Below are 17,259 nucleotides of genomic sequence, written 5' to 3'. Positions count from 1 at the left end.
CGATTTTCTCCATCAAGCTGCAAAATGTGTGCTTACTGAAAAGTATCTTCAGACATAGCTGGTGTAAGTCATACTGTTTCTGTCAACCCTTTACAGACAAAATGAGAGTCAAGATTTTAAAGATCAACTAGCATTAGAACTGTAATTTTTGGTTACAAAAAAAGAATACAAACGTAAAACATATTTCCTTCCAGTACTTGAATGGCCTGCAGTAAATCATGCCCTTATTGTGATGCTTATCCACTTAGCTTGTTTCATATATGTTTAGCTGAATTGAAAAGATGTAAAGATGTATGCATTGTAGTGGAAAGCCAATAAATGTCACAAGCTGCCTTTCCTTGCTTTGTCCAGAAGCCTTTTTATTAATTGTACCCAGAGCCTTGCAAGCCAACATTTTCTGCTTTAGTAAAGATTCTTTGTATAGACATCTTTCACATTCGGAAAGAAATGGAGATTTATTTTAACTGCTGAACGCAATATAAAAATATAAAAAAATTGGGGTTTTGCATTTTTTTAAAAATGTGTAAATTTTGTAATAAATTAATTGGATGAAGAGTTGTGAGTATTCTAAAATGTTGCTGGATGTGAAGGGTAATTGTTACCAGTGACCATACAAAAATATGCATTATGAGAATGATGGATAGGAAGTCAGCACTCTGGCCAGCTCCAATTAGTAAACCTAAAAAGTCATTATTACTTTGTACAGTACTGTACTACCTTTTTAGGAAGGTCCCTCATTTACCAGAAAACATAGAATACACTTAATAGCCTCAGAAATTCGATACGAAGAATACTACACTACTGGATAAACTATACTCTCGTTTTATATATAAATCTGTAAAATTTTCATGAACTACAGTACTATTGTCTATCTGCAACCTGGACAAAGACGTCCTGATATAAATCTTGTTGCAAATGGCATACAAAGTGACGAGGGGGACCCCTTATAATCCCAAGAAACTATTATATATATATATATATTTATATATATATACACACACACACAATGGAAATAGCCGTGTTAGTCCAGTTGTGGTAGTGCAGAATAAATGAGTTCTTCAGTATTAGGTGATACCTTTTTTATTTGGACTAACAATTTATGTCATAGGACAAGCTTGCGAGAGTTCTCTCTTCCTCAGGTCAGCAATACTGATATACAAAGGTCTCTATGGCTTAGACATGGATTGGAAAAAAAAAAAAGGAAGAATAAAGAACAGAGAGATGTATATGAGGTGGCGTGTGGGAGGCACTGGGAGGGTGTTAAAACATAGATAAGGAAGGTGAGAATTGGGGATGGGGGGGCTGTACATCCACAGCATCCTATACATTCCCCCCACCCCCCACAGCATCCTCTTCCCCCTCTCTGCTGCTGTGGATGTACAGCCCCCCATCCCCAATTCTCATTTTCCTTATCTATGTTTTAACACCCTCCCAGTGCCTTCCCCACCCCACCTCATATACATCTCTCTGTTCTTTATTCTTCCTTTTTTTTTTTTTTTTTCCAATCCATGTCTAAGCCATAGAGACCTTTGTATATCAGTATTGTTGACCTGAGGAAGAGCGGAGAACTCTCGAAAGCTTGTCCTATGACATAAATAGTTCGTCCAAATAAAAAAGGTATCACCTAATACTGAACAACTTTTTTGCAAATCCTGGACTCTCAGTTCATTTTTGTCCATATCCTATTATATACTATTGACAATTATTTTCTGTTATCCATCAAGTAGTGTAGATAGAAACACATTTGAACACCCATTGCTGGATGATCTAAAGCATTATCTGGATGGATTGCATTAGTATTTTATACTAATATATATATATAATATATATATAACCGTGGTCACTACAGTATATATATATATATATATATATATATATATAATATATATATATATATAACCGTGGTCACTACAGTATATATATATATATATATATATATATATATATATATATATATACTGTAGTGACCACGGTTATATATATATATTATATAATATATAACCGTGGTCACTACAGTATATATATATATATATATATATATATATATATATATATATATATATACTGTAGTGACCACGGTTATTCTAACACAAACCAGTGGCAATCGCCAAAAAGACCCAAGTACATGCTGGGTACATGCCTTAAACTTGCCTTAAACTAGACCCAGCATTTCTGCATTGATTAATGGCCCATCAGATTAACAGCGGGGGTCCCTAGCAGTCCCATTCAAACTGAATGGGACTGCCAGGGACCCCTGCTGTGTTAATCCGATGGGTCATTAGTCAATGCAGAAATGCCTTAAATTTGCCTTAAACTAGCCAGGTTACACCCAGCATATACCCAAAATGTAACCGGGCTAGTCTAAGGCAAGCTTTAGAATACTCGGTGTCTCGTCTGTATATCACACAGCGAACAGCAGCCACTCCACTGGAAATAATGTAGGTGCTAATCCCATAAGGCAATAATAGGAAATACGATACCGTTGTTGAGACGAAAATACACGGGCAGCACTCAGTTGTAAGGTCAAAAAAGAGTATATTGTGAAACAAAGACACAGAACCAACGCTTCGGTCCGCCAGAGGGACCTTTGTCATGGTGGTCACCACCTTGACAAAGGTCCCTCTGGCGGACCGAAACGTTTTTCCTATATAAATATCGTATTTCCTATATATATATCTATCTATAGATAGATATATAGATATACTGTAGTGCCGACGGTTATTCTAACACAAACCAGTGGCAATCGCCAAAAAGACCCAGGTACATGCTGGGTCTAGTTTAAGGCAAGTTTAAGGCATTTCTGCATTGACTAATGGCCCATCAGATTAACCGCGGGGGTCCCTGGCAGTCCCATTCAAACTGAATGGGACTGCCAGGGACCCCTGCTGTGTTAATCCGATGGGTCATTAGTCAATGCAGAAATGCCTTAAACTTGCCGTAAACTAGCCAGGTTACACCCAGCATGTACCCAGCATGTAAACGGGCTAGTTTAAGGCAAGCTTTAGAATACTCGTTGTCTCGTCTGTATATATATCTATATATATATATATCTATATATATAGTAAGTCTGCTTACAATTCATATTCACACTTGCGTAAAGAGGCATATGAATACCACTGTGGATAATTCTGTGGACACACAATACATAAAGCTTGGCCCCCTGCAGACGTACTTACCAGGATGCCCTCCTACTGTCTCTGTACGTTCTCCCTACCAATTAGATTGTAAGCTCTTCGGAGCAGGGACTCCTCTTCCACAATGTTACTTTTAGGTCTGATGCACTTATTCCCATGATGTGTTATTTGTAGTTATTTGTTATTTATATGATTGTCAACTGTATTACTACTCTTAAGTGCTATGTTCATTAATGGCGCTATATAAATAAAGACATACACTGGCGACACACTTTATTCGAGCTCGGCTAGTCCCACGAATTCGGGTATACCCGGGTGTATTGAGGTTTGAGACTGTTTTCTGCCCGAGTATATTGGGTTATTTTCTAGGCAGGGATTGAAGCATTTTATTCCCCCTGGCTGCAATACTGCACAGTATATATATATATACTGCATTACAATTCATGAATTTATGCCATCTGGTAGACACGCGAAGCATTGCAGCCTATTAAATCCTAATCATTATCATTTAACAAATCAGCCGCCCATCAGCCAGGCATGAACCCAGGCTGGGAAGGCAAATGCAACGGGGCTTGTCAGAGGTGAGGAGCGGCGCATTCCAGGTATCTGCCAGGTACATACCGGGTATTTGCTCGAATAAAGTGTGTCGGTGCAGTACATACATTCCTAATTCACAGATCCTTGCTAGTCTGACATAAAGATCAGACTCTCTCATACCTTTTTATCTGCAATCAGGGTCCTGACATCCTGCTCCCACCTGTTCTTTATTCACTTACTACACTGTACATGGTTCTTTGCATCCATTGTCTGAAGCTCAGCACATAAACCAGTATAACCAATTCCTCTGCACCCACATCTCGACAATTTCTTTGATAGCATTTTTATGACGATTGCATTGTCATGTGATGAGGAATGAGACCTGGTTTACCTATGAAGTACTTTTTTATATAAAAACTGTTCATACACTATCTGCAGATTGTTATTTAACCAACCTACCTATGCAAACTAGATCCATAAAACCGTACATGCCGTAGCAGATTTGAAAGAGGATGTCTCTTCTTTGCCATACTGCATAAGGACTGAAGGCTGACCACAGAAGCCAAGTCACACTTGACACCAGGAAGAGTGATCCAAGGATTACAGCAATCATCTGGACCTTTTCAACAAGTGTTACAGTTATACGTTGCCACTGAAAAGGTAAGCAGAATTTATTGATTAATAGGGAAAAAAAATCACATAATATATTGTAATATATATTAAGAGGTGGGAAACTCCAACAAAAGGAATTAAGACTACGGCCCTTATCAGGCTACTGTCATCTGAATATGAACACATCATCTTCAATTTTCCAATAAACTACAAAGGGGGGTGTCTAATAAAGAGTATTAGCTAGAAAGTGACTGCAATCAACTTAACAGCTGCTTGGAATGTTTAGGTGCTCATAAAGCCTGCTTAGCTATCATTATGCCTGTTTAACCTAATTTAACAAACAACACTTATGTTTTACCAAGGTTTGGTTTTATTCATAAAACAGTGATAAAAAATTTACATTTGATTTATAATGTATATTGTGTGACTTTCCATATTCAAATTGATCATATGCTATTTTATATTGCTAGGCAGAAAGAACAAATAGAACAGCTGTAATCATTCAAATAGCAAAAAACTTGTTTCACAGAACATGTACATAAAAATATGCAATTTCCATTAAATTGTGGGGGAGTCTCTAAATAGGAAAATTAAATTAGTATGATAGAGGTACGGTAGCAACACAGGAGTGGGTGGAGTTTAGCAGTATGCAATGCCCCTAGTTTTCATAATACTATGCCGGTTATATACAGTATCAAGATACATTTAGAGCAAAATTGAAGCAGATTGCATCAATTTCTCCGTGTGTCTCTTTGCGTTTATGTATCAAGGTCTTACCTCCATGTGAATCAGCTTGTGATTCGGGGAGTGCCAATAAGAGTAAGGAAGGAGTTTCACAACACAGATTATAATGTCATGTATTAAATTCAGTGTCCCTGTATCTTGTATTTGCATAAATCTGCCAGATCTGAGGTAGAGTAAACGTTTCTGACTAGCAATTTGCATCAAATGTAAGGAACACGCTTACATTTGATGCAAAATTAAGCAATGTGTCAAAACAAACTTCTAGCCAGACTCTCGTAAGGATTTTACAAGTGTGGAAAGGTTTTATTGTATACACATTTTTACTTCTACTTTGAAGTGTTGGTATCCTGGATTTATTAAAAAGATTAAGTAGATAAGCAAACATGGAGTTCAAACAAACCTCTAGCTATGGGTGTGGTTCAATACAGTATGTGAAAATCCTGCTTCTACACTTGAAAATGATAGTGCTGCAATTTGAAGCGAGGAGTATGACTGTAGACTTCAAACTACTACATGGAGAGCCAAAAAGTAATATCAGAATATTTCCCAAATCAAACGAGCTGATCTTCCACACACACTATTTCTTTTTTCTATTCTCTAATTGCCCCATTTATTATCTTACAGTAGTATCCTCACAGATGTGTCAGCGAATAAGGTGCATGCCGTAGGAGTCAGATCTATTTGGGACGCTGGCATGTCCCTCGCAGTTTTTAAAGCTTTATAAGGTGTCTGAATAAAGCATTTTGATTTGAATCTTTTAAGCACACACATGGAAGAACACTAAGCAATCTGGGCAGATGTCAGATAAGTGATAATCTACATTATTGACATTATTGATTCTTACATGAACCTCGGTTTTGGGGGTTTATAGAGCACTAGAGTTTTGTGCACTTTACTATAACGTACAGTACTATTTCTCCTCTTTTACACCCTCAAAGCACCAACAGAGAAACCATTGCTGGCATGAAAACACAAATTTTTGGCAAACATGAGTTCTGTCTTCTATAAGGAGAAGATTTTAGGGACTACAAGAATATCAAGATATAATAACCTGCTCCCCCATGTTTACTTTTTAGGTTGAATAAAAAAAGATGTCTGTATAAATGTCCCGTATTTGTAAATTTTTTTTGTCTGCGGCCGAGAGGCAAAATGCAAATATATAGAGACATTACACAAACATTGCACAAATATTACATTTTACACCATGGGAGACAACAGTATATGATTATTTTACACTGTCCAGAGGAAATCATAGATGTTTCCTATAGGAACTCTAGTGCGCTTGCTTTGTGCTCAGCACTCAAAGTTGTTTATATTTTATATTTTCAAAGTGCAGAATTTTGATAAATGGATACAGACTCATTGTAGATTATACGCAGGACAAAATGTGCTGAAATGTGGAGTATTTTATCCATGACTGAATCAGATTGATCATTCCGACTGAAGAGAATTTAACACATATGGTAACACAAGCTACATCAATGAAGAAGATGAATAAAACGTCAAAATCACATTCTGTGCTGTTATTTTAGGAGTGAGATGTACAATTTGTTTTTACATCATCTGATGTAAACCAGAAATATTCGTCCATCTATCTGTATTTGAACATTTTAATCCCCAAATCATTCAGAATGATACAATAAACCCCCTTACATCATGCAACTCAGATAAATGTTTTATAGATCTTGCATGTTCTCCTTGCATTGTGTTCATTTGGTTGTGTTGAACGCTATTAATCTTAGTCTCCTATCCAGAAATAGATGTGTATGAGGTATAGTCTGTAGCTACATATTTTATAAGCAATAATCTACTAATAAGTGAAAAATCAAATATTCCATAAATTTTCCATCCTATTTCTTCACTAAATCTACAATGCATAACAAATAGTTGTGTTTAATTAATTACTGCATTCAATACAACAGTGGGAGAGTGAACCACAAGCATATAGAATATGCCATGCATTAAAATTTCACATACCAGACTGTAACATATGTACTGTATTGCATATGCACGAGTGAATCATTCTAACATAAAAAAAATCAGTGAGGAATGCACACTAGCTACACTCTGTTATCTGACTGCATTCTTGTTTTTGCTGTGTATGTATACCCATGTGATATTCCATCGGTGATAGTATGATGATGTTCAACCACTAGTTTTTGCTCAATCATTGCAAACATTGCACAGCTTTTTACTGATGGCTCGCATTGCCAATTCCTCTTTAAGATTCCTATGAAGCTGAACATCTGAGTATGCCGACCTGCATATATTTAACGAAGACCCTTGGTAACACTGTTCACCATTCATAACTTGATAACATACGTGTTTTGGCAAAGATTGCAGAGTTGAATTCTTACTTTTACTATACAGAATGTAGCCAAGCAAATGGAAAATTATACTTCATGGAAAAAATGTTTCATTTACCTATTGTGTAGCAGCCAAGATATCATCATAGATTGCTTTATTTTTAGTTGCAGTATAATTTTATGATACTGTAATGCTCTGCAAATGATTACCTCAAGGTCATCTAAACTACTACAAGCCCAGATATATATGTGTTCAGCAAGCAGATCACTCACAAATGAGAGCTGCGGCAACCAGCATCCATCTACCATCCTCATGGACTTCATAACTTTAACATTTAACACACTATAGAGCAGGTATTCTGTTTGATAGTGTTGTTATAAGCACCTACAATATGTTTTTGTGACACCACTTTTTTAATTAAATGCACTGAAGATATGTTTTCACATGCAGATTATACAATGTATGGCAAGATAAATATTACAGCTGTGAAGTCTATGTAATTGAAAAGCAGATATCTGCTGTTTTACAGCTATTAAAAATGTTTACAGCCATTATTTAATGAATATTGGTGTAATTCAGAGCTATGCTTTAACGCAAAAGTAATGGAATTCTTGGGCAAAATACACTACACCACATGTATTAGGGGTAAACTAAAAAGCACAGCAGAGAGCGACTTAAACAATACCGTTTTCTAAATAATCTCCCCTTCTCTAGCTTCCTATTCCCTCCATGATACAAGTCTCTCCTGAAACTGAGTGCATGAGCTCACACATGCAAAAGCAATGTAATGTGGTGCCAGATTTACATTGGGTTGCAATGTACACATTAACCTCCTTAATTTTCCAAATTGCTGGTTACACACAAATGGCAATTTTTGATCATTAGCAGTATTGTGGTTTTGCCCCACCCTCATAGTGCCTTTGGCCACAAACCCCAAAAGGTCACTAACTCCACCTCTGTATCACTACTAGTCGTGATTCCTTCATGACAGATGCAACATGTAATAACTCCCTGGATCCCCTTCCCCCTCCTGACTGCTGGAGACAGGTCTAAACTGTTTTTTCCCCAGATGAATTTAACATGCCTGGCAGCCTCTGCATATTTATTGATTTTTTTTTCCACATTTCAGGCTATCAGGAGATGCAGGGGGGTGAGAGGAAGGAATGGGACTGACCCCAAAATCGTGAGTCTCCCCACTAAATCGAGAGTGTTGGCATGTATGCAAGATTGTGTAATTGATGCAGAATTTGATACATCTAATTCGTTTCAGGTTTCTGTATAGCTCTACTTAATACCTTTTATAAAAAGTAATCATTGATTCATTTACATCTGAGAAAAAAATTAAGCATTGAGAGATACATACAGTACACAATCATGTTTTGTTTAAAATAGTTTCTTATCTACATGCTGAATTTTATGCCCAGTGTGATTTGTTTCATTATAATGAAGACACACCAATTGATAAATTGTCATAAATCTTTCCATTAAAAATAATTATATTGTCAATGGAAAACTAGCCTGATATACTGTATAACTTACCACAGCCCGAGACCTCACTACTTCACAGACAGGATTCAGTCAATCATATATGACACTTCTTCATGTAAAGCTCTACATGTAATACCTACCTCCCCTCACAAACCTAAAGACCCCCAGCTAATTTTACCCTGTGACTGAGGACATGGTCTCTGTGGTCCTCTCATCATTTTGCCCTACAACCTGCCCCTTTGATCCTGTTCCCCCAAATATCCTCGGCTCCCTCTCAGGCACCCAAATCCCCACTCTTTAATCTCTCCCTCACCTCCGACACATTCCCATCTTCTTTCAAACATGTACTCATCACACCCATTCTAAATAAATCCTTTCTTGACCCAGCCTCCCTCTCTATCGCTCTTCTACCTTTTGCCTCCAAGATACATGAGTGACTTCAATATAAACACCTGACTCGCGTTCTCTCCTCCAACTCCCTGCTTGACTCTTTGCAATCTGGTTTCTGTCCTCTACACTCAACTGACACAGCACTAACTAAAGTGGCTAATGACCTACTCACAGCTAAGTCTAAGGATCAGTTCTTACTAATTTTCCTTAATCTCTCTGCTTGCTTCAACACTGTTGATTACCCCCTTCTCCTGAACACTCTTCACTCCATTGGCCTCTGTGACACAGATGTTTCCTATTTTATGTCCTATCTATCAAACAGCTCTTTCAGTGTTTCCTTCTCTGGTGCCTCCTCCTCTTCCCTCTCTCTCTGTTGGGGTCACCCAAGCTCTGTCCTTGGCCCTCTGTTCTTCTCAGTCTACACCTCTTCTCTTAGCAAAATAATACAATATCCCCAAATATATCCCTAAACACCCTCTATGTTCTGCCCACAACATCCGCCTTTCTTTCTGCCTTGTCACTTCCTCTCACTCCCGCCTGCAAGACTTCTACTTTGTGGCCTCCTCTCTCTGGAATTCCATACCATGCACCATCAGACTCTCCCCCAGCTATCAGAGATGTAAAAACTCCCTGAAAATGCAAATTTTCAAGAAAGCCTATCTGTCATACCTATAACATCCAACTTCCCCCTCCCCCTCCCCCCCCCCCTAATTGGGACCAACTATGCGGTTGGACCAATCTCCACACCGTATAACAACCCCTAACATCGCCTCCCTCAAACCTTAATGGAATCAGCTATCTGGCTGTTCCATGCTCCAATCTAATGTATACTCGACCCCACAATGAGTAACCACTTTACCTTTTGTTTCACATTGTCCCTCATTCCCTCTAGACTATAAATTCTCACAAGCAGGGTCCTCATTACCTTTTTCTACCTGTTTGTGCATGTTTGTCCTTATTTTGTATGTAACACTGTTTATGTAATTATCAAATCTCTGTACCTCCATTGTACTGTGCTGCTGAATATATTGGGACTTTACAAATAAATGATAATAATGTTACTCTGTGAGGCTTTGCTTGTTAGACATTTCTCAACCACCCTTTGTGAATCAAGGCAAAAGTGGTACAATTCAGAGAGAAAAAAAACTGTACCAGATGTATAAAATAAAAATATTAGGCATGGGCACTTACGCTGTTGTTATGGTTTTGATTCTAAAAAATGTTGTGTGATCACAGCTGTTCCTGGCCCAGAGTGGCACCAGGTCCCAAAGAGGAGGCGCCGATTGAAGCAGTGTTCGCACCCCATCTCCCCAACCAGCGCTGAGCACTAACCTGTAGTCTGCAGTCTACTAGACTGGAGCAACGATGGAGGCAGCCCCCTAAATAAGCCTAAGCTCATGTCTGAATATGTGGTATGGGTCAGCGACCTTCGCAGTCACTTGCGGGGGGTCCAATGCAGATCAACCCTCCCGAGGGATCAAATGGTAGACTCGGCTTAAGATGAGGCCCTGTTGTGGCCTGCTCGGACTGAGAGGAGCCCATGTTTGTGGGCTCCACGGTTTGAGGTTGCGGCCTAGAGACATCAACAAATAACCGAGGTAACCCTCTGGGTCGCTAGGAGTCATGGGAGCTCTTGCCTTCTGAGCTTTGGAAATCTTCCCCCCTCACCCTGATAGGTTTTCCCGGTCAAGACCCCCCAGACAGTGCATAACATTAGTTCCTTGTTGATCAGACCTCGGTAGTGTGCCCCATGGGGAACGCCCAGTCCCTTTCTACAACACAAACAATTAACCATTGCCTACTGTTGTGGCCTCCACCAGTTCCCTTTCCACCCCCCCCCCCACTTTTTTAGTTTTCCCTCCCCCCTTTTTGTCCATTCTCTCTTCTTTTTTCCTCTGCCCTCCTACCCCCTTTCCTCTCCTTCCCAAGTTATAACAGGAATGTGGTCTCCTCTGGTTCCACACTCAATACAAATCACTATAAGGTTGCTCTGATTGAAAGGCACAGCCCCAATGGCCCAGGACGTCGCTCACCACTGCAAAAAAAAAATGTCACCCATATACTGTTTGATTGCTACATTTAAAGGTTGTGTTTGGCTCTACCTTAAAAGCTATAAATGAATATTTTCTACACTATTATTCTTACTGGGTAAAACATAATTGCTTAATGTTATTTCTCACAGTTCCATTCATTTAATGTCCTGTCTCTCCCTGCTCTGTAAGATATGGAACTCGCTGTGCTGACACCAACAGCTCAGGTTCTTGCTATCAGCCCAGACTCCCTCCCCCCCCCCCCCGCATCACCTTCCCCACCTCCCTCCCCATGTATGCTCAATCATTTCTCAGGTACTTTCCTATACAAACATACATATCCTCTCGCATATGCTCCTCAGGACCTCCCTCAGTGTTCCCACTCTCTATCCCTTCCCACGAGGTTTACAGAATACCCCATGGTCTGTGATGGATGTTTGGGGAGTCGCTCAAATTACAGGTACCCCACCAGCTCAACATGTCTTTCAAAGTAATCTCACATAACACCAAGGGCCTTAATACCCCATAAAAATGGTGTTTAGCAATGACAGACTACAAAAGGTTAGCCAGAGATGTTCTTTTCCTCCCGGAGACATACTTCAAACCCTCCAAAAAAGTAGATTCTTTGACAAAAGTTTCCCCACGGTCTTTTTGGCCTCGGCGCCCCTTAAGAAAAGAGGAGTTGCAATCCTCATTAACAAAAGAGTCCCCTTTCTTACAGATTGAACAGACAAAAATGGGCGATACTTAATTCTCACTGGCACCCTCTTTGGGGCTGAAATAACATTTGCCAATGCGTATGCCCCAAATGAAAACAAATCAGATTTTTTCAATGCATTAAGTACTGTACTGCCGACGGTTATTCTAACACAAACCAGTGGCAATCGCCAAAAAGACCCAGGTACATGCTGGGTACATGCTGGGTCGTGTTTAAGGCAAGTTTAAGGGATTTCTGCATTGACTAATGGCCCATTAGATTAACAGCAGGGGTCCCTGGCAGTCCCATTAAAATTGAATGGGACTGCCAGTGACCCCTGCTGTGTTAATCCAATGGGTCATTAGTCATTGCAGAAATGCCTTAAACTTGTCTTAAACTAGCCAGGTTACACCCAGCATGTAACCGGGCTAGTTTAAGGCAAGCCTTAGAATACTCGTTGTCTCGTCTGTATGTATGTTTATATATCTTATTTATATAGCACCAAATAACAAATAATACAAGTAACACATAATGGGAAGAAATACTTCAGACATAAAAGTAACATTTAGGAAAAGGAGTCCCTGCCCTGAAGAGCTCACAATCTAATTGGTAGTAGGAAGGACGTACAGAGACCGTAGGAGAGCGTTCTGGTAAGTGTGTCTGCAAAGGGCCAAGGTAGATGTATGAGATGTATCATATCAGCCACGTAGCTATTCATATGCTTCGTTAATGAGGTGGGTTTTAAGATGGGTCTTAAAGGTGGATAGAGAGGGTGCTGATCGGATTTTGTGGGGAAGGGCATTCAAGAGGTGTGGGGCAGTCAGTGAGAAAGGTTTAAGGTGGGAGGGGGGTAAAAGGGGTAGAGAGACATCCTTGAGAAGAACGCAAGAGTCGGGATGGTGTATAGCGAGAAGTTAGGGCTGAGCTGTAAGGAGGGGCAGAAGAGTGTAAATCTTTAAAAGTGAGGAGGAGAATAGAATGCATGATATGGATATGGGGAGGGTTTCAGCAGGGGAGATGCTTAGACAGATTTAAGAAAAAGTAAAGTGATTCTGGCAGCAGCGTTTAGGATAGATTGTAGGGGAGACAGGTGAGAGGCAAGAAGGCCGGGCAGCAGTATGTTACCGTAGTCGAGACGGGAGAGAATGTGGGCCTGTGTCAGAGTTTTAGCAGTAGAGCAACAGAGGAAAGGGTGTATCTTTGTAATATTGCGAAGGAATAAACATCAGGGTTTAGCTACCTTTTGAATGTGAGAGGAGAATGTTTTACACATTTTACTGTGAGTAAAAATACCACTCTGAAGGTTAACACAAATGAATCCTGATCCGTAAAAACATTATTATTCTTTAAACTGTAGAGAAAGGAGAAATTTATCAATTTGAATTCTTGAATGTTACATTTTTTTTTTTTTGGTCAATATCAGAATAGCAGGCAATTGTTTTTTTGTAATATTAAAAAGCATGCTAATTAAGGTCTGTATCATATATGTGTGGATCATGGAAAAGAAGGAAAAATTCTACCATGACTACTAATACACTTACATAGAATGTGTCTAGAGAATACTTGAGAATGTGTCAACAGGATATCAAAATACATGCACACTTTATTTCAGATTGTGTTACTATAAGATTGATACAAATGTATATTTTCAGTCTGACAACCCTAGATATTACAAACTCTTTTTTTATGGCTGAGTAGGAATGCTATACAAAGAAGAAAAGTAAAGGATTGCAAATATTGGCAACAAACTAACAACTGCACATTCTCCTTTATGTTGAGATTAACAGAACCTTATATTTAAGGACTTGCTGATGCCCTTAACCTTTCACAGTTCTGGGAGTGAGATCAAGTGGCAGAAATTCAACTGTTTCCAACAGTGTGCTAAGCTGGTCTTCAGCTTGTCTGAAACAGGACTTGAAATCCTTTGCTTCTTAATAAAAAGCAATAATTGATATTTTTCACTTCCAACAGTTCTTCACTTAAAGCAGCCAAACATTTTCTTATGAGGAATTACAATAGGGACATGTCTGCATAAAGATAAGACACTGCCAAATAGTTTTATCCTCATCAGTTCACTTTTACAGTGAAGATGCAAGATATTGGCATGGTGTATAGTATAACATTTATATTAGTTCTTGTAAAGAGAGAAATAAAGTTCCCAAATTCTGGAAAATGGCTAAATGCCACAGAACATGTTAAGCTCTGTCTCATCTTTTCCCTCTTAAAAATCGCTCGAAAGAACATTTATACTATAAAGTACTATTTACAATTCACAAATAGCTATTATGAGAAAATGTCCTCATTTGGCCAAATTGTTAAATGAAAGATAATATTGATTGTTCTATGAATACAGTATTACGTGATACTATTTCCAATTTAACAATGTTTTCATTAGCATTAATTACTAGAGTATAGTGACAATTATAGGCTAAAGCTCTAGAATTTTGGGCATTATTGAAATCCCTGCTCTGATTGGTTAGAATTCCGGGCATTATTCAACTCTTCCAGCCTGGGCATTATTGTCCAGTAATGCCTTGTTCTTCGGGGATTATTACTTAATTATAGACTAAAGCTGTCACATTCCGGGCATTACTGAAATCCATACTCTCTGATTGGTTAAAATTCCGGGCATTATTCATTCAGTAATGCCCAGAATTTTTGCAGCTTGCAATGTATTTATTTCCAGCCAATCAGCTTTCAGAACCGCTCTGAGACAGGGCAGGGGATTGGTCAGGAGGCAGGAACATCTCTCAGACAGGGCAGGGGATTGGCCAGATATGACTCCTCCCCCTCCCTCCGTGAACAGAGCTGACAGATTCAGTTGAATTAGGGAGGGAGAGAGAGTGTGTGGCTGCAAAGTAAGTGGCTGGTGGCTGTCGGCAGTTTGTTTGTGGCTGCAGTTTCTGTCTCTCTGTTTAGTGTGTGTGTGTGTGTGTGTGTGTGTGGCAGCAGCAGAAGCAGTGTTTATTGGTGTAGCAGCAGCAGTGTTTGTTCCGGTGTGTGTGTGGAGAGCTGTTGTATGTGTGTGTAGCAGCAGCAGAGTTTGTGTGTAGCAGCAGTTTGTGTGTGTGTAGAGGTGCTGTGTTGTGTGTTGAGCTGCTGAGTGTGTATGTTTGTGTGTGTGTGTGTGCGTGTGTGTGTGTAGAGCTGCAGTGTGTGTGTGTGTAGAGCTGCAGTGTGTGTGTGTGTAGAGCTGCAGTGTGTGTGTGTGTAGGGCTGCAGAGTGTGTGTGTGTGAGTGTGTGTAGAGCTGCGGTGTGTGTGTGTGTACACAGAGGGGGCGGCAGTGTGTGGATATAGATAGCTGCAGTGTAAGTGTATATAGAGGTGGTTTAATGTATTTACTATTTTATTTTAATAAAAAAAATCTATAAAGCTACACAAAAGTGTCTATCATTTATGAAAAAAGCCTACATTTAGCCTATAATAGTAATAATCCCCTCAGAACAGGGCATTGTAGAGGGAGAGGGGGATTGGCCCGGTATTAAAGGGGTTGCACCCCATATGGCCACCCCCTGACCTCACCAGGGAGGCAAGGGGTTAACTGGACTGCGGTACAGGAATGTGGTTTTTACCTTGCTGCAACATGAAAATGTGTGTTCCCCCTGTTCTAGTGTATTATCACCATGTAAGTGTCTGCACCACACACACACTGGGATCCATCCGGGAGGACAAGGGTTAATAGTTAGGAAGTGATTATAGCCCTTTGTTTAATGTTCCCGCCTTTTCAGGCTCCATTTTGCAGGGTCCCATAGGCCGCCATTGCAGCCCCATTCATTTCAATGGCGAATCCAGCGGTTTTGGACCTGTTTCCCTCGAAGACCAGCAGGTGGCGTCCAAGAGGAGGAGCGGCGGTTTCCCATTGTAAGTCAATGGGCTCATTGACTTCAATGGGGATTCCTCGACGCCGATCTCCAGGAACAGGTTGTCAGCCATCCAAACCGCAAAACCGCAGAAGCGGAAACAATGTCTGAAAAAGAGCTTTCATCACTATTAGGTCAAGTTCAACGACAAGTGGTGTGGGAACCCCAAGTTCTAGGGCACCCAGAAACAAAAATTCTTTTTGCCCCTAGCTCTTAGGCTCCACCACACTTGACCACCACCGGGTCCAAGAATCCAGGACCCTCAGAATGGGTCGCGCTGGCCAAGCGGGTCGCGCCATAGGCTTCAATGGCGGGAGAGGAGCAGCGTGAGAAAACGGCTAAGTCCGAAACCCTGAAAAGTATAAGCCCATATCTCCGGTTCTGGACGGACCAGAGGGCCGGGGTTTGGGGTGCCTGCAGTCACTGTTCCGGTATGACTGCAGGTCCATTCCCGGCCCTCTCCGACCAACCCGACGGAGTATGGACCACCGTAAAGGTCCGTGAGTTTTCCCATAGACATCAATGGCGGCGGTTCCCCATTGACCGGCTATGGCGGAGACGTCCCATAGACTCCAATGGCGGAATTTCCCCATTGAAAGTCTATGGCGGCGGAACCCATAGGCGCCAATGGCGGCGCTTCCCCATTGAAAGTCTATGCCGACGGAGCCCGTTGATTTCAATGGGAAAGAAGTGAAAAACTGAGATTTATTTTAAAGCGGAGAATTTTGTAATAAAGAAATAAAAGGTTTAACTTGTATTTGTGTATCTCCAGTCTGGAAGGTCGCAGCGGGCTGAAACTTGGCCACAATGGAGAGTCACTTCCGGCAAGAAGGACTGGCCCGTTTCGACCCGCTGGGCCCAACAGAACCGGTTATTTTAAAATGTCTGTATATTAAAAACAATACTGTGTTTCAAAGCGGGGACAAAAGCCCGCGAAGATTCCTGCAAAATGAGGAATGCAAATGGTCAGGGGGGTGACCTAATGTCTAAGAAACAGACCCTTGATCAAAGGCTCAGCCTCTCTAGCTGTTTACATGAGGGCGGAGAAGTGCAGGGCTTGAGTGGTTTGTAGGTGCTATAACTCACACCTACAAACAAAGAATATCCTGACCAGATACCCCATCTGGTAGACTGCCCGGCGCCCCTGACTTGGGTGTGGGACTACAGAAATGAGAGCCCCAGGGTCCCAGTACGCATGTGTCATCTAGCTGGGGGGCATGGGTTAACAATGTTCCCACGTTAGAGATTGGGTGCAGGTAATTGTTCTCCAATAGCCTGCACTCAATAATAAGAATAGGGTTGAAAAGGTATATAAACTGATGTCAACCCTACAGTCTTTCTCTTCTTGTTAATACCTGATTGATGCCTGATTACTGGAAAATTGCTATCTGATTACTTCTTCATTCCAATCCCTAAGTAAGGGTTACCTTCTTGTTCGTTATTTGTACTATATGTTGT

At 40.4% G+C, this 17,259-nt stretch overlaps 1 protein-coding gene across 2 annotated transcripts in view; it reads right to left on the bottom strand.

Moving 5' to 3' along the window:
- The window catches only part of MARCHF11 (membrane associated ring-CH-type finger 11), a 70,440-nt gene that overhangs the window by 4,396 nt on the left and 48,785 nt on the right, over positions 1-17,259 (bottom strand). For both annotated transcript variants that reach the window (XM_075585928.1, XM_075585929.1), the window contains one exon: positions 4,131-4,323. In XM_075585928.1, the coding sequence (XP_075442043.1) occupies positions 4,131-4,323 (193 nt within the window). The remainder of the gene's footprint in view (positions 1-4,130; positions 4,324-17,259) is intronic.

This window comes from Ascaphus truei, chromosome 2 (assembly GCF_040206685.1).
Source record: "Ascaphus truei isolate aAscTru1 chromosome 2, aAscTru1.hap1, whole genome shotgun sequence".
In the NCBI taxonomy this organism is placed as follows: Eukaryota; Metazoa; Chordata; class Amphibia; order Anura; family Ascaphidae; genus Ascaphus; species Ascaphus truei.
Note: the sequence above shows the minus strand (reverse complement) of the source record. Positions and strands in the feature narration are given on the sequence as shown.